The following is a 21,384-nucleotide window of genomic DNA, read 5'->3' as shown; positions in this document are numbered from 1 at the left end:
TATAAATCACGCGGAGGTGTTTCGCCTCCCTGTTCTCTGCTGACAACTGGCTGAAGCCTTGATTGCGAGCGCTCTGTTTTCATACAGGCGATATAAATAGTCGCCAGCACAACAGAGCCCTGCTCTCTCTCTCCCTCCAACTTGTTCAGCAGTGCTGCAGAGAAGCAGCAGATAATGCCAGTAACTTAGATGGGATTTTTTTATCCTGGTATCTCAGAGTCCTTGATAAACTTCAACTGCGAACACAGAGGAAAGCCTTTAGACCATGTTAAATTGGGAAAAAGGAATGGATCAATTCCAGTGACATATCTGAGCAATTGATTTCACTTTATGTCTCTCCAATAGCGCTTTAATTTAGGTTGGCTAAGAAAGTTATTGCATTTTAAATACCAATTGAACATTAAAAAACAACACAAAACCGTATTGTGGTTTAACTGCAGCGTGCTGGAGCTCCCCGTAGGCATCTGTTTCATAACTGCGCAACCTCAGTCGATGCCATTAATCAAACCAAACGGGCCGTTTCTGTGACATTTCTTTACCATACAATAACAGCCATCACCAGCTGAGCCAAGGGCCTGCACAGCGTTGGGGACACTCACTTTTACGTAAACGAGCGTTGTTGCCCCAGCTCTGCCTGCTGCCAGGGGGGAAGCGGTGAGGTATCAATTTCCCTCCCTCTTGGCTGGTGTCCCGGGGGGGACACGGTTCTGGGGGAGGCAGAGACCTGCATTGTCTTCCGGGAGGTGACACCTGCAATCGTGCTCAGCCAGCTCTGAAGGAGATTCCTCTGCCCAATGCTGTGGGCATTGGAACCCCCACTGTCCTCCCGCAGGGTCTCAGCTTCTTGTAGAGCTTCTTGGAAGCTCCTTCCTTCTCTCCGTGCCTGTATTCTTTATCCTGAACCTATCAGCCTGTTTTCCATTTTGAAAGGACACTGTCAAAACATCTCTCATCACTGTTGAAATAATGCTTTGCCTGTTGTTTAGAGTAATAACCCCTTGGCAGCCTGAGCCGGAAATCTGTTTCCTTACCGAGTTGTTTTTTGTCTCTGACTCACACCCCAGTTTGTTATTGTAGGGTTTGCTCTGTGCCAGGCTGCCAGCAGGACTGGTGCATAGTGAAGGCTTTATGCAGGACCTTGGTGTCCCCAGCACCTGCTTAGAGTGGGGGAGAGGGGCAGCATCAGACGCTGACACCCCTGTCAGCCTCTCCTGGCTGGAGCAGCATGTCCCCTTCAACGGGCACTGCTCCAGACGAGCCCCCGCTGTTGCTGGAAGTGGCTCAGAGGTGTTGTCCAAGAGCCCAGTGATGGCACAGAGGGAGCCCGCGGTCACACACGGCCAACACCCTTGACAGATGCAGTCGGCCAAAGTCACCACTGAGGTGACGCTGTTTCTCCGTCTCTGATGGTCCCACCCTGCGTCTGCCTCCTCCAAAGCACACAGCCACAGCCGGCTCCATCTTAGCTACCTGTTGTTGGGCCGGGCTGCGTGGCACCAGATCAGCAGGAAATCTGCTGCCACTCTCAAGCCATTTGGCTTCACTTCCAGGCCCAAACTGGAGGTTTTGCATCACTGAGGTGCATCCTGAGGGGATGTTGTGCATGGGGTACTGTGGCATGGGAAGGCCTCACAACAGCCTTTCTTGTGGAAGCACTTCCTGCGCTGCACGGGGTTTTGTCGTGCCTCCCGGGCACAGGGCATGGGGGACAGGGTTTGGGTGTTGGGACACCTCCCCTGAGCTCACTGTGCTTGCTGGGTCCTGCTCACAGCTGACTGGTCTCTTTCCTTCTTCCTTCCCAGCTTCCCTGGAAATGAATGAAAGCTCTCGCTGGACCGAAGAGGAGATGGAGACAGCTAAAAAAGGTGAGACACTCGTTTTCTTTCTCTTATTGCCTGTGCTGGAGCTAATCCAGCAGTTGGGAATGGACAGCATCTGACTGCTGGCATTGGTGCAGGGTGGTGGGTCCTGAGCTGTGGGGCCGCATCCTGCCTGTCCTGCTGTTGGTTTGTTCCCAGCGCGCCTCAGGGAGGGTGTGGGGAAGGCAGGGAGTATGCTCAGCTTCTCCAGCCCCAGGAGCTGTGCCAGCACCGGGGATGTCTGGGCTGTGGCTGGAGCCACGCATGTCCCATGAGGCAGAAGTTGGCTGTAGGAAATGGGGAAGATGCTTTGTCCGTTGCAGTTTTGGAGCTGCTGGTGCCTGTACCATGGGATGTAGTTTCACCCCACTCTTCGCAGCTTTATGGTTTCAGCGTGATCTGTTCCAGGCACACAGAGAGTGTCTGCCTGTGTTCGCAGCTCTGGGATTGAGGGAGAGGACGGTGAACCCCAGCACTCCACAGGCACGTGTTGGGGAGCTCTCGAGAGTCAGGGCTGTGGGCAGCGTGGGGTGACTTTACATCCTGGAGCTGATTCAGAGCCTTTGCTGAGACCGTTTTTAAAAAGTGCTGAGTGTAGCACAGCCCTTCTTGCCACTTCCCCTCCTTGTGCCGCTCCTGCGCCAGCTCTTTCACTGCTTTAATTTTTTGCCAAAGTCACGTCCTGTTGATGGGCTGTCGAGCTCACATCCCCAGCCCGTGCATCCCGCTTGCATTGCTGCCGACTCTCCTGGCCCGGAGAGGATTGTAAATGGGAAATTAAAATGGAAATGAGTGCCGTTCGGGGATGGCAAAGGCAAATAGGCGTGTTAGCAGGTTCGGCTCAGCTTGGAAAATGCACCTGCTGCTGGGATGGTGATTACATGTTCTGGAGCGCCGGCTGCCCAGGTGCCGATGGGAGCTGTGGACTTGGATTACTTTGCCTGTGAATATCCCAAAGTGTTTGGCTCGCTCGCCTTTAAGCTGTTCCAACCCTCTTTTACAACCCTATGCCAATCCTGTGCGTTGCTGAACGGGGCTCTCTGTAGTCGCAAAACTTAATAGATAGATTTTAATCAAGCAAACTGGCCTGGGGCCAGGTAATGGGGCGAGCAGATGCTGGCAGGGGAGGGTCATTGGAGGGATCTTTTCCGAGCACTGCTTTATTTTGGAGATCAGCATCTGGTTGTTAAAAAGTGCCTCTTGTTTTATGCTGGATGCTGGAGGTGCACTTAAGGAGTCTTAACACCAGCTGCCAAAGCCTGTGTGAAGGAGGGATGAAGCGTGGGAGCATGCAGCACTATTCCAGCCCAGGGGCCAGGAGGAGGCAGGGAGATTTGCTGGTGTAAAGCCCAATGGCTGATTGTTTCTCCCTTCGTTACAACCTGGGAAACTGAGATTGCAACACCAGACTTCTACAGAAAAGCCAAATTCCCCTCTGCCAGGAAGCAGCCGCTTTAATGCTTCGAACTGGCTGTGTCTGGCATTTCCAGGGACCTGCGTGGTGGGGGTTTCCGAGACACAGCAACTGTGAAACTCCGGAGGTAACCTCAGAGGCTGGAGGAGGCGGTGGCAGAGCTGCTGCCAGCATGGCTGGGCAGGGGCAGAGGGGGTGGTGGCCTGTTCAGGCTGGGCTCAGAGACACAGGCACCGTTCTCCTCACCAAAAGGACTCGGCCACCCAAGGCACCCTCCTCCCTACTGGTACCAGTCAGAGCCTGGTTTGGGGAGTTCAGCAAGGTGTGAGTCCCAGGGAAAGTCAGCCCTACCACCCCAAGTACTTTGGCAGAAGGGGACGGTCGGTGACCTCTGCTCCGAGCACTTGCCAACCAGGAGATCAACCTGGCCTTGCTGTTCACCCCTGGATTTCTTGTGCGTGGCGTGAAACTCCATGTCATTTGTGTTCAGGGAGGTGAGAGAAAACAGCCCTGAGACAGAGAGACACCAGAGCTGCCTGCTCTCTTCCACAGTCACAGAGCTGCACAGGGAGTTTCCAGTCAGGAGAAGGCAGGATTGTGTCTGCCAGGGGAGACAGTGAAGGGGAGTACCATGTTACTAAACTTAAATAGGGGAACAAAAACCCAGCAAGAGGAAAGTTCTTGCTTAATGATACTTTCATTATGCAATAAACTTCGATTCAGTAGTCTGTCAAAATGTGCAGAGATTGGGATAACGATGGGGGATGTGTTTTTCTGATATTATCTCCTTGCGCCATGGCTGTGATCCTTGAAGCAGAAGGTTTTGATTTAACCCGAGTTACTCGAGGAGTTCCCCCTTCCCTTCCCAAGCCAGGAAGCAGGCAGCACCCACTGCTTTGCTGCCGAGCAGGGTGCAGAGGCATTCAGCAGCGGGATGGGGCTGCTCCTTAAAAGGCAACGTTTAGGCAGTTCCTGCCTTTGGGGGACCTACTGGATGAGCCCACGCAGGCAAGAGTTGAAGGTAGGCTGGAAGGGGGTCTGCAAGCAGCAGGCAAGCACCAGCCTCAGCAGTGGGTGGGTTTATTGTCCCCCCAGCCCCTCCACCAAGTGTCACCACTAATGCCAGTGCTTCAGGGCAGCTGCAATAACCCTGGAGCCGAACTCGATGAACCGGGAGGTTTCGACATGACCTTTGTTAGTCTTTAAAGTCTGGTATCTGTTCTCGCTCAGCTCGGGGTTTTCCCGTGGTGTCTAACAAGTGGTTTTGTTCTTTGAAAAGAGGCGGGTGGAAGTGGCAGGCTCTTGCTGAGGTCCTCCCGTGCCTTGCCCAAGCTCTGTGCTCCTTTTCCCCAGGGCACAGCCAGCCTGGGGCTCTTTATGCCTTTTCCCACGCCGAGGACACAGAGAGGCCACAGGATGGAGTCAGCGTGATGAGGCAGAGGAGGGTTGGGCACGAATATAAATAATATATATATATATATACATATATATATATATATATATAAATATATAAATATATAAAATACTGAAGACAGAGAGTTAAATAACCCATGAAGACTCCTGTATAGTTCCTTCTGGGTAGATACAAAATATTCCCTTGGATACCAAAGGCACTCTTTCGAATGCGTATTTTCAGTGCTGACAACAATTCATCTGAGTTTTGGACTGACCTGAACCATTTTTTACCCAGTCCCATTCTGTTCACGAAACTAAAATAAAAGTCAGCCACCTTACATCACCTTTGGAATGCAGGAGCTGGCTGGGTGATGCTGGGGAGCCAGCAGCTCCATACCTTCCTCCTTTCGTCTCCTCTGTGCTTGTGTTGGAGCCTTCCCTTCTCCCATCAGAGGTATTTACAACTGTGAAAACCTTCTGATAGTAGTAAAAGTGGGCTGGAGAAACTGGTTTGCAGCTCATCTGTCGCTGCACGTTGTCCTTCTGGGTGCCCTTGGGGTGGGATGTGCCTTGGGGTCTCCCACTCAGATGTTGTCTATCCAGGCGGGGTGCAAAGGGAGCTCAGAGCAAGGAGGGCCCAACCTCACCATCCCAGTGTCCACAGCCAGAGTGCTGTATGTGCCTGGTGCTCGTCATGAAGTCTGTACGAAGCGACGTGGTGGAAGTTATTGGGATGGGGCAGACTGGGTACCATGAGGGCACAACTGTGTCCAAGGTGTAAATTAGCCACGCTTGCTCTGAGTGAGGCTGTGGTTGACTGCAGCCCCTTCCCTGCCGTCCCAGGCTGGTGCTTGGCTGCCTTTCAGCCAAGGTGTTATCCCCAGGACTGTGCCTGTGGTGCAGGTGCCCACCATGCCCCTGGAGCTGCACTTTGTGCCACCGTTGGCTGAATGTTTCTCGAGTGTGTAGGAGCAAACTGCGAGGATTTGCTTAGTGAGTGTCAGTGAATGGAATACAATAGGCCTGTCAGGAGGAACTGCTGGGTAATTACTATAATTTGCTGCCTACATTTTAATTTTGAGTATTATTTTTTCAACAATAAGGGAGCGGGAATAGTATCTGAACCAGGTGAAAGAAGAGAGCTGGGCCTGCCAGCAGTGGCTGCTCCACGTGTACTCATTGCCATGCTGGACCAGAAGGGATGGCACATTTCCAGGAGCAGGCATCCTGAGTGGGACTTCCTGCCCCTGGTGTCAAAGGATAGGACAGGCATGCTGTAGTAGGAGTAGTAAAGCCAGGCAGGTCTGCATCAGGGCACAGGGCTTAAGGGTTTGCAGCAGGTGGGTGCAGTGATCTAGGAACCATCCATTTCAAAGGGGAGACCTGGGAGCTGAGGGTCCCCAGCCAGGGCCAGCATAGAGGGGACATTGCACTAGAGCTGAGCTGGTTGGGGCTCCCAACTCCTTGCTGGTCAGGTACCCACACCTTGTTTGGTGACACTGCCTCCCTGCAGAGAAGTGGCATGATGGGTGTGAAAGGTGCTGGGGAGTTCAGCTGCAAGCTCCTTTGTAGCCATGGGATGTGTCAGAGGCATGCTTGTGTCCAGTCACCAAAAGAGAGGTCCACTGGGAGCACGGCAGGCTGGTGCCAGCATCAGCTGAAGGAAGGAAGGGCATCGCTCACCAAGGAAGGAAGGAAGGAAGGGCATCACCCACCACGGTAGCGAGAGCACACCGAGCCGGCTGCCTGCACCATGGTCCCTCCGGCAACACCCCAGCGCCTGCGGGGATGTGGGCTCGCCCCCCACGCACCATCCCCACTGCTTCCCTTGGCACAGCATCAAGAGCCTGGCGTGCACCTGGCTCTGCCACCCACTGATCCGTGGCCCTGGAGAAGTTACTCACCTTCTCTGAGCCTCTGCAAACCACCCCGAGGTTAGTGCAGGAAAGCGATGCAGACCACACTTTCGGGATGCTTTGGGTGCTGTCGCTGACTCCATAGGGCTGGTCTTTCTCCAGAATAGGATTGCGGCACATTTTGGCTGTGCCGTAGCCAGAACTGCCTCCATGCTCACTCCCAAGGGGGTGCGTGGGTGCAAGAGGTACTGAAGGATCATACCGGGTACCGTCGGGCGTAGGGAATGATACCACTTAGTTTTTCCCCTATAACCTTGGTCTGTTAATCCACACGAGCTCCCATTAAGGGACCCTTTTACGGGCTCTCTCCGCCCTCACCAAGCCCAGGGTGGAGCTGGGCAGCCGTGCCAGAGAGCCTTGGAATGTCTCTCGTGAAAACCCCCAGCTGCAGCGAGCCGAGGGGGGTGCGAGCTGCCAGCCCTCGCCCGCCGCGCTGCCCCTCCGGGTTTCTTCTCTGTTCCCCGAGATGCTGAGCACAGTACCCCGCTCTCCGAGCTCCTCTTCCTTCCAGCCTCCACTTGCTGTACGGGAGCAGAGGCCCCGGTCCGCCCTTGGCGACACCGGTGCCAAACCTCTCCCCATCCCTCCTGTGCCAGGGCAGCAGCTGCAGGGCCGAGGTGTCCTGGGGCGCCGTGGCACCCCGTCGGTGCGGCTCTGGGCTCGCCGGCGCGCACGTCCCCAAAGAAAAGCGCCTTTGATTCACTTGAGAGCGGAGAAAACTATTAGCCAAGCTTTGTTTTCCTGGATCCCTCCCCCTGCCGCTGACATTCAGCCGAGAGCGAGGGAGACAGAAAGTGAGCGAGGGAGGGCGGGAGCGGGTGCCAAGCGCCGCACCCCTTGTCAGCTTGGGTCAGCGCCACGTTCGTTATTAATGCTCTGTCTAGAGGTCACATTCAGATGCAACGAGCCCCGGGTCAGCCAGAGGAACAGATTAGAGCTTGCTCGCTGCTCCGCCACATACCGACGACGGCACCGGCTCCCCGTCCCCGGGCTGGCAGGAGCGGAGCTGCCGCGCTCCCGCCCCTTCGCTTTTCTCCTGCCTTTTTTTTTTTTCTTTTTTTTTTTTAATTATTATTATTTCTTGGCAACGTCGGGCATCTCCTGAAACTGCACAGTCTCCCCATAGCCCCGAGCTGCTGAGCAAGGAGATGAGGTAGGGGAGAAAATACTGGCGGCGCTTCCATCCACCTTAACAACCGCGGCTGCAGCCGGCTGGAACGCTCCGGCGAGCGAGCGGGAGGAGAGCGGAGAACGCTGTTCGCTCCAAAGGGAAGAGCGCTGGGGCCGGAGCATGTGTTCCCACCAACTTCTGCCATCGGGGTCAGGAGTCTGCCGCCTGTGACCTGGTTTCCAGCCTCGGTGCCCGTTCGCTCGCCGCTCCCGGCCGCCCATGGCTCTGAAATCCTCTCGCCCCCAGGATTTAAGGAACCGGCTTTGCTTTCTTCTCTGTCTCCGGCTGCTGCGAGGGAGCGAAAGCGAAATGCGTGGGGAGGGTGTGAGCGGAGCACTCGCAGCGCTTTGCCGCGGGCTGCCGTGCCCGGGGGGGCTTTGAAGAAGTGCCCTGACAGCCGTGTCCTTCCCAGCCCACCGCTGCACACTCCAGGTGTGCTCCCTGCCCGCCGGAGCACGTAAGTCGGGTGTTGGGGTCCGAAGGATGGGGTTAACGTCAAGGTTGTGTGTGGCTGCGTGCCTGCGGCAGACCCTGCGTCCGGAGCCCCCGCCCCGAGCCGCGGAGCTCAGCCTTCCTGAGGATCTGATAACTCGGTTATTAGTCATAGTTTCAGTTGCGACGCGGAACGAAGGGCCGCGTGTGCCGGGGCGGGCTGGTGCTGCCGTGCCGGGCTGGAGTGCCGGGGAGCGCAGGGCAGGGGGAGCAGGCTCTGGGGGTGGCTCTGCTGAAGGAGCTCATGGAGATGGGGTGCCTGGCGAGCCGGGAGCTTACCAGCACGTCCGGGGGTGTCTCGGCTGGTCCCTCCCGAGTGTGCAGATAACTACAGCGTGGGAAGCAGGTGTTGCTGTTTCGCTCTGGTTTCATGTAGAAGAAGAGTGGTGGGGCTCCCTGCCGGTCCCGCAGGCAGGGGCTGCAGGCAGCCTCCTCCTCCTCCTCCTCTTCCTCCCGAGCCCAGCATGGATGCGGCCACCTGCCCAGTCAGCTGCAGGCTCCTTCAGCAGTGTCCCAGTGAGCAGGGGCACAGCCAGCCTGGGCAGGGGGAAGGACAGCCAGGAGCTGGCATTGCCTGTGGTTGGTAAAGGTCACACCACACTTGGGACTGCTCACATTGACATCCATCACCCCCCCCAGCCCTGCCATGCCAGGTCCTGCTTCCTGGCATCTTTCCTGCCAAAGCACCCGTGCTCAAGGCACATCCACACCACTGCCAGTGTCTTCATTTCAGCTTTGCCCGGGGCACACAATCAGCCTTGGCCCCGGCTGTCACACTTGGTGCTGGGCCACCAGTGCGGTGATGAGCAGAGGGACAGAGCTGCTTGTTTGCTTTGGATGGCACCAGTGGGTTGTGTCAGAGGGGATGGGTTGTGACACTGGGGACTGTCCTGTTTTCCCCTGCGGCATTCAGCAACAGCAGGGGGAGGATTCCTGCCCCACTCGTTGCCTCAGGATTGGTGGCCGGATGTGTTTTTTTTAATCTATTATTTTTTCTAAGAAGTCCCAGCCCGCCAGCGGGGTGACGGAGGTCGTGGGTTTGGCTGAGCGAGGCTGGGAGTTGCAGAGTTAAAGCTCAAACTTGTTTCTTGGCTTGCCAGGGCCTTTCTGGTGCTCAGTGCATGTGATGCCTTGTACATGCAATTTGATAAGCCTGGTGCTGGGACGGGCAGGATACAGGCACCAGCTGGATGTTAACTCCTGCTGTGCTGGGTGCTGCTGGTTTTCTCCAGGACCTGGGAAGCAGGGAGGGGGATTTCATCTCTCTGGGGGTACATGGTGCCATCTATTCAATGCAGCCATGCCCTCCCCTTGCACGGACTCACAGAACAGATCCTGGCTGGAGACGCTTCCCCGGGGCCCAGTTGCATGTGGCTGTGCTGAGATCAGCCTGTCCCCTGGGGTTTGTTGTTGGGCTGAAGCAGAGGTTGGGCTGGCACTTTTAAGGGCCGGGCTGACACATGGCAGCAGCTTGGCAGGAGGCTGGCAGCAGGGCTGGGGCACAGCTGCCATGTTCCCAGGCACAAACAGCCATGCCAGGAGCCCCAGTGTGGGACTCACCATGGTCCCAAGCACCATGGTGTCAGAGCAGCCAGGGAGGGGCTTGGATACGGAGCCAGTGGTCAGTGCCTACTCCCAACCACACAAGGCTCTGTGGCTGGTGATCTCTGGGCAGAAAATCCCCCAGCAAAGGAGAAAGATGTTCTCAGCAGGTTCATTCCCTGCTGGTTTTCATCTTGAAGTTACCTTTCTGTGGCAGTAAAGTGCCCCTGGGCTTACAGACTACATCCTGTATCCTCACAAGGTGCAGCGAAGGGCTAGGGAACTGTTGGCCTGATGGTGGCACCACATGGGCAGTCAGGAGCAAGCCAGACTGGAAGTGTCCCACAGGCTGGTGGCAGCTCTAGCCCCACAAGACACCACACGAAGGACCAGCCGCACAGCAGGAATAATGGCAGGCAGCGAGATATTACTTCCCAGAAAGCCTGGATGGTCCATTTGCAGGCCACCTCCAGGAGCCTGGGGTGCCACTGCACCCACCTCTTGGCTGTGGTTGTAACTCCTACCTCCATCTGCAGGACCAGGGGTGCCCAGATACCCCAGCAGAGATGGCAAGGACACGAGGTGCTGACTGTCTCCTTCCTCCTCCTCATCCTCCTCCACCCTGCTGGGTTTGCCCCAGTGCTGACAGGAGCCCTGTATTGGGGTGGCACCATCTGGCCAGGATTGCCAGCCCTTGGCATGATGCCTGACCTGGGAAGCTGCTTTTGCTCATGAGCCTGTGATGAGCTCTAATCCCCCGGCACGCCTCTTCCCAGCCCGGGACATCACCTGGGCTTCCCTGCTGGGATGCTGCCACTTACCTGCTCGGGCTTCCCTTCTCTTCCCTAACAGGGCTGTGTGCCTTGCCACCCCTCTTGAAATCATCACTGAGACACAGGAGAGTGGGAAGAGCCTTTGCTTCGTGTTAGGGACTGAGAGCAGCTGTCCCAAGTTCTCTTGGGCATGCCAACACCTGCTCCAGCCGTCCCAAAGGAAAGGGAACACCGCTTGTCCTCATGACTGCTCAGCGGCTGGCCGAGACGTGGCTGTGGGATGTATTTTATTCCAGAGACGGTCAGCATAGTGCTTTTTTTCCTTTTGGAAAGAAAAACAGGCTTTCATAGGTCATCCCCTGGCCTAGCAGCCATTCAGACAGGTGCTGGTGACCATATTGTTCCTGTGGAGTTTGGCTTGCACGGAGGAGGTTTCCCGTTCTGCGTGGATAATGCTGCCCTTGTGTGAGCGCATCTGGTGTTAAACCTTCCTCCTCTCTCCCTCCTCCAACCGCAGGTCTCCTTGAGCATGGGCGGAACTGGTCGGCCATTGCCAGGATGGTGGGCTCCAAGACTGTGTCGCAGTGCAAAAACTTCTACTTCAACTACAAGAAGAGGCAGAACCTGGACGAGATCCTACAGCAGCACAAACTGAAAATGGTGAGAGCCCTGTCCCGGCCTGCATTGGGCACTGAGGATATTTCCTAGCAAATGCTTGGATACTTCCCACAGCCAAGGGGGGCCTTTATCATGTTGGGTGAAAGCTGTGGGGACTGTGGAGTGGCGCAGGAAAGGGTTGTCCACCCGTCTGTCCCTGGGAGGTCTGCATGAGGCAGAGTTGCTGCAGGGGAGATGTCTGGGTGTCTGGAGCGTGGCTGGTACGCCGGGAGCTGAGGAGCGGGGCTGTGGTGCCTTGGCCAGGATGCGAGTTCCGATGGCTGTGCAAATACTTTGTCTCTGGTGAGGTTGTGCTGTTCCACCCCGGTGAGCAGAGAGCCCGGCTGGGCCACAAGGGTCTGTGCCTTGCAGGTTCTGCAGTTACCTGCAGTAAACTGCTTTGGTTTGCCCCGGAGAAAATCAAGGATTTTGACAATGTGAGGAAAGCCTGGCTCTGAAACAGGTTTTCTTCAGCACTGTGAGCAGATGCGCACATCTCTCCGTGCCTCAGTTTCCCCTTCCAGTGGGGCTAACACTGCTTCTTCCCTGGCATGTGGAGCAGGGTGTGAATGTAGTGGAGCTTGTTTGGTGTTCTGGAGATAGATTGGACTGCTTAGAGTCACTAAAGATTTTAATTATTTCATTTGTAGAGTATCCTGGGGTTCCCAGTTTCTGGCTAATAGAATTCACATGGCTAAACCCCCAAGGGGTGCTTTGAAAATGCAAAGGACAATGTTCAATGCAGGAATCTTTCCAAGCAAGCTATTACAGCAAGAGTAAAAAGAAAGACAGGAAAACATTCAATGACTCACCCAGGAATTTAATATCCTAGTCAGTCTATAGGAATGAGAGAAAGAGAAGACATCGGCGATTCTTTTTTATTAATTCTCTATGCACAGAGACACTCCTGTGTTCCCATGTTTCACCGAATTGTTTTTAGAAACAAAGCAAACAAACTATATAAAAGACCCCCAGACCCATATAAAGGCTGGAATGAAGTATTCTGTGAAATGTGCATCAAGCCCTCTGAATATAAAAAGTTACATTAGAAAGATATCATTGTTCATTACTGGGGAGAATCTGAAATAAGATCATACAGCTTTGCTGGCAGTGGAGCCGGTGTGTATTAATTTACTCTGCTCCCTAATGTTGCAGAAATTATATCACGGAAGTGTTTTTCTGCAGAACCACATTTTTCCCTGCATCCGTCCCTCCAAGGCAGCCGCTAGACTTCTCCAGTCTAATTGCTCACTCTCACTTGCAGTTTATATCAGCATCATCATTTTATTTTTCAAGCATTGGAGGCTGTGGGATTTGGTCGTGGAGAAGAACAATGAACATTCAGCTGTTATTTATTGTACTCTATTGTTTTGTGGCAACAGCAGATGCCAGAAAGCTGAACAAAATAAAAGAACAACTGAGATTAAATTGCCATAGACCTTCCTTCCTGACTCCTAAATATATTCCCAAGCAAACCGAGGCTCCAAATCTCATCCTATACCCAGTATCAGCCATGACCTCTGCGACGGAAGCACGTGGTGAAGCAGCGTGGCATCGCTTAGTTTTGCCATGACATCCACAGATTATTCCCTGACCTCACCACCACCAGCTATCTGATCATGTGTGGGGAAACGCAGTGGCTCTGCTTTTCCTCCTCATGCTAAATGAGAGTAAACTTAATTAGCAGATCTCATTCATTTCCCAAATGGGGCTTGTTAATATTGTAGCCTCCTCTCCAGGTGGGTGTGACACTGGGTTTCAGCAGTGTGCGGGTTACTCTGAGGAGCTGTGGGGCCGTGCCACGGCAGTGGCCGGTGTGGGATGGGAAACAGGCAGCGAACCAGCCAGCTGCACCCTGGGACAGGCAGCCTGTTACTGCTGGGGCAGGGTCAGGCCACCTTGAGGCTTCATTTATCTGCCCTGCTGTGTGTTTTGGCTTGGTTTCGCTGCTGCGCCGCTCGGATGTGTCCCAGGCATCAGCGTCACTTAGCCTTGACCTTCTGCACATTGCACTCGCTAATCTTGGCATTTAAGGAAAGCAGGGCATTGGGATACATGGTGTCCTCGGAGCTGCTCCTTCTGCCAGTGGCTGGAGATTAGGCACTGTCTTCACTGGGATCAGTCTGCGGTGCGATTGTCACTTCGGTCTACTGACTGCTGCGGCTTGTTTTGGCTTGGGCAGGGAAGAGGGGCCAGTTATCCCCAGGGCTGGGGCTGGTCCTGCTTGGAGACCAAGTTCTGTGGACCTGCTCTGAGCAACATCTCTTTAATTCCTTGCTTTTTTGGATGTTGCTGGCTTTGCACAGCAAAACTGCTTCAGGAGTGCAGTCTAGAGACCTCTGCTTCTAGGGAATGAGTGTGTCTGACTTGCCTTGGTCCTGCTGTTGGGACAGGCTGAGCCTGATGGGAGGTTACCGTCAGGGTGGCTCTGTGCTGGTACTGGGGTTTGGGAGCTGTTTGGTTGCTGCCACATCAGCTGGTGAGTTCAGGGAGAGGCTGAATTTGTTGGGATGGCCCAGAAAGACATTGTGGTGTAGGAGGCATGGAGTGACCCCTCGTGCAGGGTTCCGTGTCCTTGCTGTGCACAGCGTATATCCTCAGTGGTCTTGGCGAGTCAGAATGCTTGAGTGGCACCAAGTCCTGGATGGTCCTGAGGAAATACCTGGTGGCAGGTAGAGAGGAGCAAGGCTGTACAAGGAGTCTGGAGCTGTAGGCATGATAAGAGACAAAGTGGTGGCCTTGAACACATCTCTAGATGTAGCCAGGATCTGCTGCCCGTATTTCACGTAATTTTCCCTAAATACCAGCAGTGGGGTCTGCCGGGAGAGGGACCCACAGTGCCCCTGGGGCCACTTGCTGCTCTGCTCTGCCAGCAACTGCCAGCCCCAGGCTCTGGCCAAGTAGGGTGCTGAGGCAGAGGCTGGTTCCCAGCTAATTCCCTGTGAGGAGCCTGCTCCTGCCCGCGGCTGAGTCACGGACCCGTGAGTAAGAGGCAGAGAAGTCTTTGCCATAGTAACGTCGGCGCTCTGTCACTGCATTAGCGTGATGGGGAACTGCTGCTTCACACAGGAACGTGCGGTGCTGAATCGCTGCCGTGGCAGAGGCGCGAACGCCGGCAGCACCAGGACGTCACTGGCAGGGCCGGGATGGGGCAAGGGAACCACAGAGCCTGGCATTCCTCCTGCTGCCTCTCCACGCCTGCACAGAGCCCCTTCTCAAGTGCCTTTTTTCCCCTCTCTCCTGCCCAGTTTGATAAAAATAGATTTTGAGCAAGCAGCATTTCCAAGCAAAAAGCAGTTGTATTTGTTTGTTTTATCTGGAAGTTTTCTAAAGGATTGAGAAGTTGGGGGTGGGGGAAGGGGGGGGACCAGCTCTTCCCAGCACAGAGATCCAGCAGCAAAGTTAACGTTTCCACCACGGCTTTATCTTTTCATCCATGTAAATAAACGTCCTACACACGTCACTCATGTGGGGTTTGCAGGGAGAGCCGGAGATGATAGCCTGTTCCTACTGGTAATATTTACTCAAGCAACAAGAGCAGGAAACAATAGCAAAGCCGAGACTTTTCCTTCAGGTCTGCAGGAGGGAGCAGCTGTCCACGCCCTCGTGGCTGTGGCACGTGCTCCAGCCAGGGAGGTTGGGGCTGTCTCAGGGCAAGCCAGGACACCGGGCAGTCACCTTTGGGATGCCGTGCTGCACTGAGCATGCCACTGTCCACTGGTGACAGCTGCCCTGGCGTGGGAGTCTAAGTTCTTTGGCAGCACCTGCCAAAGGGAACATGAAAGCAGGTGCATGGAAATGTTGGCTGGGCTGTATCTGGGGCATCAGCTTCGTTATCTGTAGATGAGCGTCAAGTCGCAGCCATGCGTGTTTGCGTAGCTGGAGCTAGAGCCTGGAAATGCGCAGGACCAGCACGTCACATGTGTGTCATGAGCAGATATGTGACCCCCGGGCTCTTGCCAGGCTTGCACTGGTGACCTCTGCATGATTGTCCCTTGTCCATGTATCTGTGCCATTCTTCTCCTGAATGCTCGCTGCTGGCTGAGGCTGGAGCTCCATTCCATATGAAGCCAGGCTGGAGCTCCATGTGGAGCCAGGCTGGCCATTGCACAGCAGTCAAAAGTTTTTGGCCAGGTGACACCACACTGCCGGGCTTTCAACAGGCGAGTCTGGTCCCAAAGCCTGGCGCTCACAGGGTTGACCGAGGGCAGGGGGTCCCCGGCAGTGTGAGCATCCCTCTTGATGCTTTGGGCAGGACCAGGGCTCTCTGCTCCCCTGTAATTCCCTGTGGGCTTTGCCTCTCACCGTCCTCTTCCTCTTTCTCAGGAGAAAGAAAGGAACGCCAAGAGGAAGAAGAAAAAAGGTGCCGCTGTTCAGAACGAAGAAGCTGCCTTCCCTCCCGCAGCTGAGGATGAGGAGATGGAGGTGTCAGGGACAAGTGGCAACGAGGAGGAGATGGCAGAGGAGGCGGAAGGTGAGGCGGTGGGGGCTGTGGCAGGGAGTGTGCTCAGCTCTGCTGGCTTTGCTGCCCGGTCACAGCAGAGGCGCCGTGCACGGCCTCTCCGGGGCTGCAAATGTCAGCACTCACAAGGGGTGTGTCACCCCAAAGTCACACCGAGGTAACGGTGTCTCACAGCACAAGGCACTCGTGGCATTTTGGATGCCTCTGGATTTCACGCTTGCAAGGAGTGCCCTGGATCCCTGCCCTCCTCCTGTGTCTGTCTGGATGGATGGCTATTTTTGGGAGCCCTTTGGTTTCTGATTTCCGTCAGTGCGCTTTCCAAGAGCGCACAGCTTCCCAGGGCCTCGTGTAAATCACATTTCTTGGGTTTTTCTCCAAAGAAGGGTCCCTGCATGCTCTTAGACAGCCACCACTGTGGGCTGTCATGGAGCTTATCATGGGCTCCAGGGGAGATAACCCACCAAGGCCTGTGTGCGCCCGTCCCCATCCCATCAGGGCATTGCTGCTTTCCTGGGCAGTGGAGTTCCCGGAGCCCAGCACTGCACCAAAGGCAGGGGAAGCCATGGTCTCCCAAGGCTGTATCTTGGTGGGGCTTTTCCTCCTCTTTTCGCTTTTAAGGCAGCGTTTTCCTCCCTCCCAGCCATACCAAAGAAAGCAAACTACTTGAAAGTGACAATTTTCAGCCATTTATTGCTTTGAAAGCACGGCAGTTTAGAGAAAATATGCACAATTTTCCAGCAATGCCCATTTGACTTCTGTCAAAGTAATTTAATAACGTAACTGGCACTCTGGCACCACCACGCTGGGTCCTGGCTTAGCACCCAGGCTAATGGGTCTTGAAGTGGGAAATCTTTTCAAATGGTCCTCGTGAGTGACTCGTTGCAAGGCAGATTCCAGGTAAATCTTTGTGCGAGGTGATACGTGACTCACAGGAGCAAAGTAAAAAGTAGTTATTGCTCTTTGTAAGAGTGCCTGAGAGGAAGCAACATGATTTTGAGATTAGAGACGGATCTCTTGACATGCTTCTGAGCCTTACCCTCCAAGCATCGGCTCTTGTTCTGCTGCTGGGGTGTCCTACGGAGTTGTGGAACAGCATGAGCAAGGGGATGAAATGCAGGTTGGTGTCACTCAGGAGATGGCCGCTGGCTCCAGGGTGACATTTGGGGATGCTCAGACAATACTTTGGAGTTGCAGGTGCCATGTGGCCAGTCCGGGGACAGGGGGAAAGACCCAGTGTGGGAGTTACGGTGTAGACTATGGATTCAGCATCTGGAGGGAATGCATGGGCGTCTAGAGCTTGGCTGAGCTTGGGAAGAGATGCTGTTGGATGTCTCAGCGTGGCATTCAGAGTAGCATCAAGTGGCAGTTGGGAAGAGCTTTGCCAAACACACTGCGAACCTTGTCCTGGGTGGGTGACAGGGCACCTCATTCTTGTTTGCAACTGAGATTGGAGAAGGCTGAGACTCCTGGTGAGCATGGTACGATTTCACTCTGAGGAAAGGCAGATGTGCTCCGATGTACAGCTCTTAGGACACAGTCCCTCTGCGGCACTCCTCTCACCAGTGTTTGAAAGCTGGCTGTGCTGCTGTGGAGAGACACAAGTCAAGGAATGCATGTGAGGAAGCCTTTGGGGCATGAGAGCCCTGCCCGGTGGGGACATGCTGCGATGGGACTGTGGAAATCTCCTGGTGTTCCTGGCCCTGGCCATGTTTGTCCGGCAGAGGCTTGGAGGGAGCGATCCTCTCCCCAGCTGTAGAAACAATCTCTTGGCAGCACCCAACTCCGAGCGGTGCACAGACGCTCCTGCTTCCAGCTCACGTCAAGCTGCTGGTGGCAGGTCTGGGAATGATCCTTCCCGTGTAATAATTAACCTGTCCTGCAGCACTGCCAGCGCTTTCCTTTTGCTGACCCTGACCTCCTTTCTTCTGCCACCGGTGGCTTAAATAACAACAAACACGTGTAGTGTTTTGGGATGATCCCAGCTGCCCCAGGGGTGGCAGAGCCAGGGACACAGGTGATGCAAGTCAGCAAGCAGGGTGCCAGTGAGGTGCCTGGTCTGGGGCAGCTGATCATGTGCCATGGGTGAGAGGGCGAGAACACAGCAGATCTTGTCTTGCAAGACAAGCCAGCAGCCAGGGTTTTCCCTTAAAATCCAGCTACCCAGTCAGTCAGTCTCCAGGCTTTTGGGTGTGTGGTTTTGTGTTTGGGTGGGGGTTAACAGTCGTGCTGGGCAAGCAGAGAGGCCCCCAGAAGAGCCCTTTGCTTAGTAGGCTCTGGATTCGGGGATCCCAGCACAGTTCTCCCAGCCCCGGGATCATCTCCCCCTCAGAGGAACGAGGGCGTTCTCTTCCCAAGGGAGGGGGTGGAGGCAGCGATATGGGAAGCAAGAATCTCAGGCTGATCCTTATTTTTATTTCTTCCCTTTTCTCAGCTGCAGTAAATAACAGCTCCGACACCGAGAGCATTCCCTCGCCAAGGCCCGAAGCCAAAGAAGGAGGCGAAAACGGGGCCAAGGCACCACCCGGGCCGGGAGGTGACGCCGGCACAGAACCGGCAGTCAAGTGGGAAGAGGCTCCAACACCCCCCGACGCTCCCCCTGCTCCCCCTGCCAACCCCGCTCCTGCTGCCAGCCCCCCGCCGGAGACAGCTCCCGAGCCACCCAGCACCGAGGAGAAGGTGCCGGAGGACCTGGTGGTGGACGTGGTGAAAACGGAGGAGCCGGAGGAGAAGGTGAGCGAGGAGCCCTGCAAGAACGAGGTGAAGAAGGAGGAGAGCGAAGAGAGCCAGGAGAAGGACAAGGGGAATGACAAGAAGGTGGAAAGCGGCGTCGGCAGCGCAGGGACGGCGGGGACGGAGGGGACGCCCAAGGCCGAGAAGAAGGAGAGTCATAAGGGCAGCAAAGGCCCCGGGGTGAACCCCGACAGCGACTCCAGCGCGACCTGCAGCGCAGACGAGATGGATGAGCAGGATGCTGTGGACAAGAGCAGGTAGGAGTGGGGAGATGGGAGCAAGGGCATGACCCAAGGGCCAGATGAGCTTTTCCATTGTGTGTCACAGTGCCCATGGGTGCCTTTGTGAGCTCCTCCTTGGGAATATCACTGCTCAGGCATTCCCCCAGGCAAAAGGACTTCCCAGCTGTGTCCCCACGTGCCCCCAGCCCTTTGGCCATTGCTTCCATGTTCCACAAGGGGCTGTGACACAGCAGGCAGTGCGATGTCCCAATGTACAGGTGCTTCTGGGACATGGCCGTGGGCAGATGTTGGGTGCAGAGCCACTGCATCTGCTGGTGGCAGCTGCCCATCTGGGTGATGCAATGGAGCGGGATGTGCCCTCGGGGACAGTGGAGTTGTGCTGGTTTGCCAGCATCTGGGGTTGAGGATGGTTTCTGTCTGAGTTGGCACTGGCAGGAGAAAAGACACATCAGGGATGTGTTCCCACTGCAGAGAGGGGGCGAGTTGCTCCTTTGGCAGAGATGTTGCTCGCATGTGTAGGGGAAAATTATGCGTCCTGGCCATAAAGGCAGGAGAATTTGGTCTGTGCAAGCTTTCCTGGGGCCATGCCGATGGGTCTCCACCTGAGCCACTGTGGTCCCAAGTCCTCCACCCACCCCTAAGCCTGGCAGCCAAGAGCACCTCAGACCCTTCATGGATGGCTCTTGGGACAGGGAGGAGAAACACTGGCCTCCTCCTTGGAGAAACATCCTGCTCCTCTCCCAGCTTTTCCCACCGGGTCCTCCCCACCCAAGAGCTTCACAAATGGAGAGAGGGTTCTCTGTTTTTTAAAGAATACGTGTGAATAGGCACATCTTTGTAACACTGAATTTTCTGATGGCTCCTGGGCCAGGTAGGACTCCCATGTACACCCTGCCATTGTATGTAGGGGCAGCAGTCCCTCTTTGACTCAGAGCTGGGCAGGGACTGGAGACTGGCGTCCCACATCCAACATCCTGCATCCAGTGTCGTGCAAGCCCATCCTTTCTGTGGGCTCACAGGGAGCAGTTTGGCAGCAAGATGGGTCCTGCCAGGCTGGGAAAGCTGTATGCAGCGCTGTGGATGGGATTATTGAAAAAACGACTGAACAAAGTGGTGGGATGAAGTTGGAGGGAGCTGTTGTGCATCCCACCGCTCCAAATGGCCTCTGTGCTTCCCCTGTGATTGATGCAGGAGCCAGTGGATGAGTGCTGCTGGTGCCGGAGCATCCTCCGGGGTGCAGCCCCTCTCGCTGCCGAGCAGCTGGAAGCAGCGCTGGCGGTGCCAAGGGGTGGTGCGGGTGCTGCTGGCCCCGGCCCCGTGGCAGGGCTGAGGCCTCTTGGCTGCGATGCTCCTCTCCAGCAATGGGCAGAGTCCAGCACCACCCCTCCCCACCCTCCCCTCTTTCCCAGACAGGAGAAAATCTCCCAGTAAGGGAGAGTGAGGCCAGCAGGGCTGTCCTCCTCCAGTTTAACATTAACCCAACCGAAAGCAGGACAGCAGTGGCTTGTACCGACTTCCCAGCAGCAAAGGAGCAAGTCGTCTTGGGAACGACTTTTCCATCGCGGCTTCTCGCTGAGTCAGCACCTATCTCACTTGTCAAATAGTTACCAGCTTCCAGGAATATTAAACATTAAACAGGCGTCCCGCAGCTCCCGGGCCACTCCTCTCATCCGGTGTGGTGATGAGGCGCGGGCGATAGCAGAGCCTGCCGGCATGGGAAGGCTGCAGCTGACGCTGACATCAGGCGCTTCCCAACCCAGAAGCACCCACAGGGTTGATCCTCAGCTGGCTCAGAGCTTTTGGCACCGCCGTGCTCCTGGTGGGGACTCGGTTGCCCTTCCCAGCTGTAGCTTTGCTCCCTTGCCTTCCCCGTGGGCTGAGGGCTGCTGGCCCGCAGGCGTTAGCGCAGCCCCGCTGCCGCAGCGTGACTCGCGCTGAGCAGGACCGGGCTGCCGCGATGCCGCGTGAGCCGCCCCGTCACCGCATCACCCGATGCTCGCCCACCCACCCAGCGCCAGCGGGGCGTGGGTGCTCTTCCCTGCGCTTGTGAAAGCATCAAGCTGTCCCCGGCATCTCCCAGAAGAGGACAGAGGGTGGCTGGGGTGTCCCCGCGGTGAGAAAGGAAGGAGTTCAGAGTAGGGGCAGCCTTATTTTGGTCCTCCTGCAGTTCGCGCTAGCAAAGACACGTCCAGGATTGAGGAGGCGCGGCCTTAACTCATCCAAGCTGAAGGAGGCAGCTGGTTGTCTGCGGTTCCATGCAGCGAGTGCTGCAGGAGGGCTGCTGCAAGCACAGCCAGGACGTGGTTCAGCAGGAGGTCACGCCAGATGGGGACATGTGAGGGAGGCCACGCACAGCTACCGCTGCAGACCTGCAGCATGGAGAGGAGACACCTGCACCGACCACCTCTGTGCTGCACGTCCCATTGCTGGCTCAGCCGCAGGTGCAGGGACTCTGCCAGGCCACTGCCATGCTGCAGCCATGTCTCTGTCTTGGGGGAGCCCATTGTGGAGATCTGGTAGCCACTGCCTTTGCACAACTACTAGGGAATCGTGTTTGGCTGGGTCACGTGTCAGTGTGTTGGATCACCTGGAAGTTAAACTAGTGCCCACCTGTCTCTGTGTCAGAAGAAGTAAGAGTGTGGGAAATGCGGTGTCCTGGTCATCCCCAAAGCTTCGTGCCTGGGAGGGGACATTTCCACACTGCAGAAGCTCAGCTGTGAGCCTCCTGACC

General features: G+C 55.7%; 1 protein-coding gene and 1 long non-coding RNA gene across 13 annotated transcripts in view; one reads left to right on the top strand and one right to left on the bottom strand.

Moving 5' to 3' along the window:
• NCOR2 (nuclear receptor corepressor 2) overlaps window positions 1-21,384 on the top strand; it is a 230,434-nt gene that overhangs the window by 174,412 nt on the left and 34,638 nt on the right. For all 12 annotated transcript variants that reach the window (XM_048323240.1, XM_048323239.1, XM_048323236.1 and 9 more), the window contains 4 exons: window positions 1,803-1,865; window positions 11,080-11,222; window positions 15,546-15,693; window positions 18,113-18,668. In XM_048323240.1, the coding sequence (XP_048179197.1) occupies window positions 1,803-1,865; window positions 11,080-11,222; window positions 15,546-15,693; window positions 18,113-18,668 (910 nt within the window). The remainder of the gene's footprint in view (window positions 1-1,802; window positions 1,866-11,079; window positions 11,223-15,545; window positions 15,694-18,112; window positions 18,669-21,384) is intronic.
• Window positions 322-8,863, bottom strand: LOC125335543. Its single transcript, XR_007207477.1, has 2 exons — window positions 6,573-8,863; window positions 322-6,325 (listed from the first exon to the last, which is right to left on the bottom strand). It is a non-coding gene; the product is annotated as an uncharacterized LOC125335543 (long non-coding RNA).

This window comes from Corvus hawaiiensis, chromosome 18 (assembly GCF_020740725.1).
Source record: "Corvus hawaiiensis isolate bCorHaw1 chromosome 18, bCorHaw1.pri.cur, whole genome shotgun sequence".
Lineage (NCBI taxonomy): Eukaryota > Metazoa > Chordata > Aves > Passeriformes > Corvidae > Corvus > Corvus hawaiiensis.
This window is presented reverse-complemented; position numbering and strand designations above follow the sequence as displayed.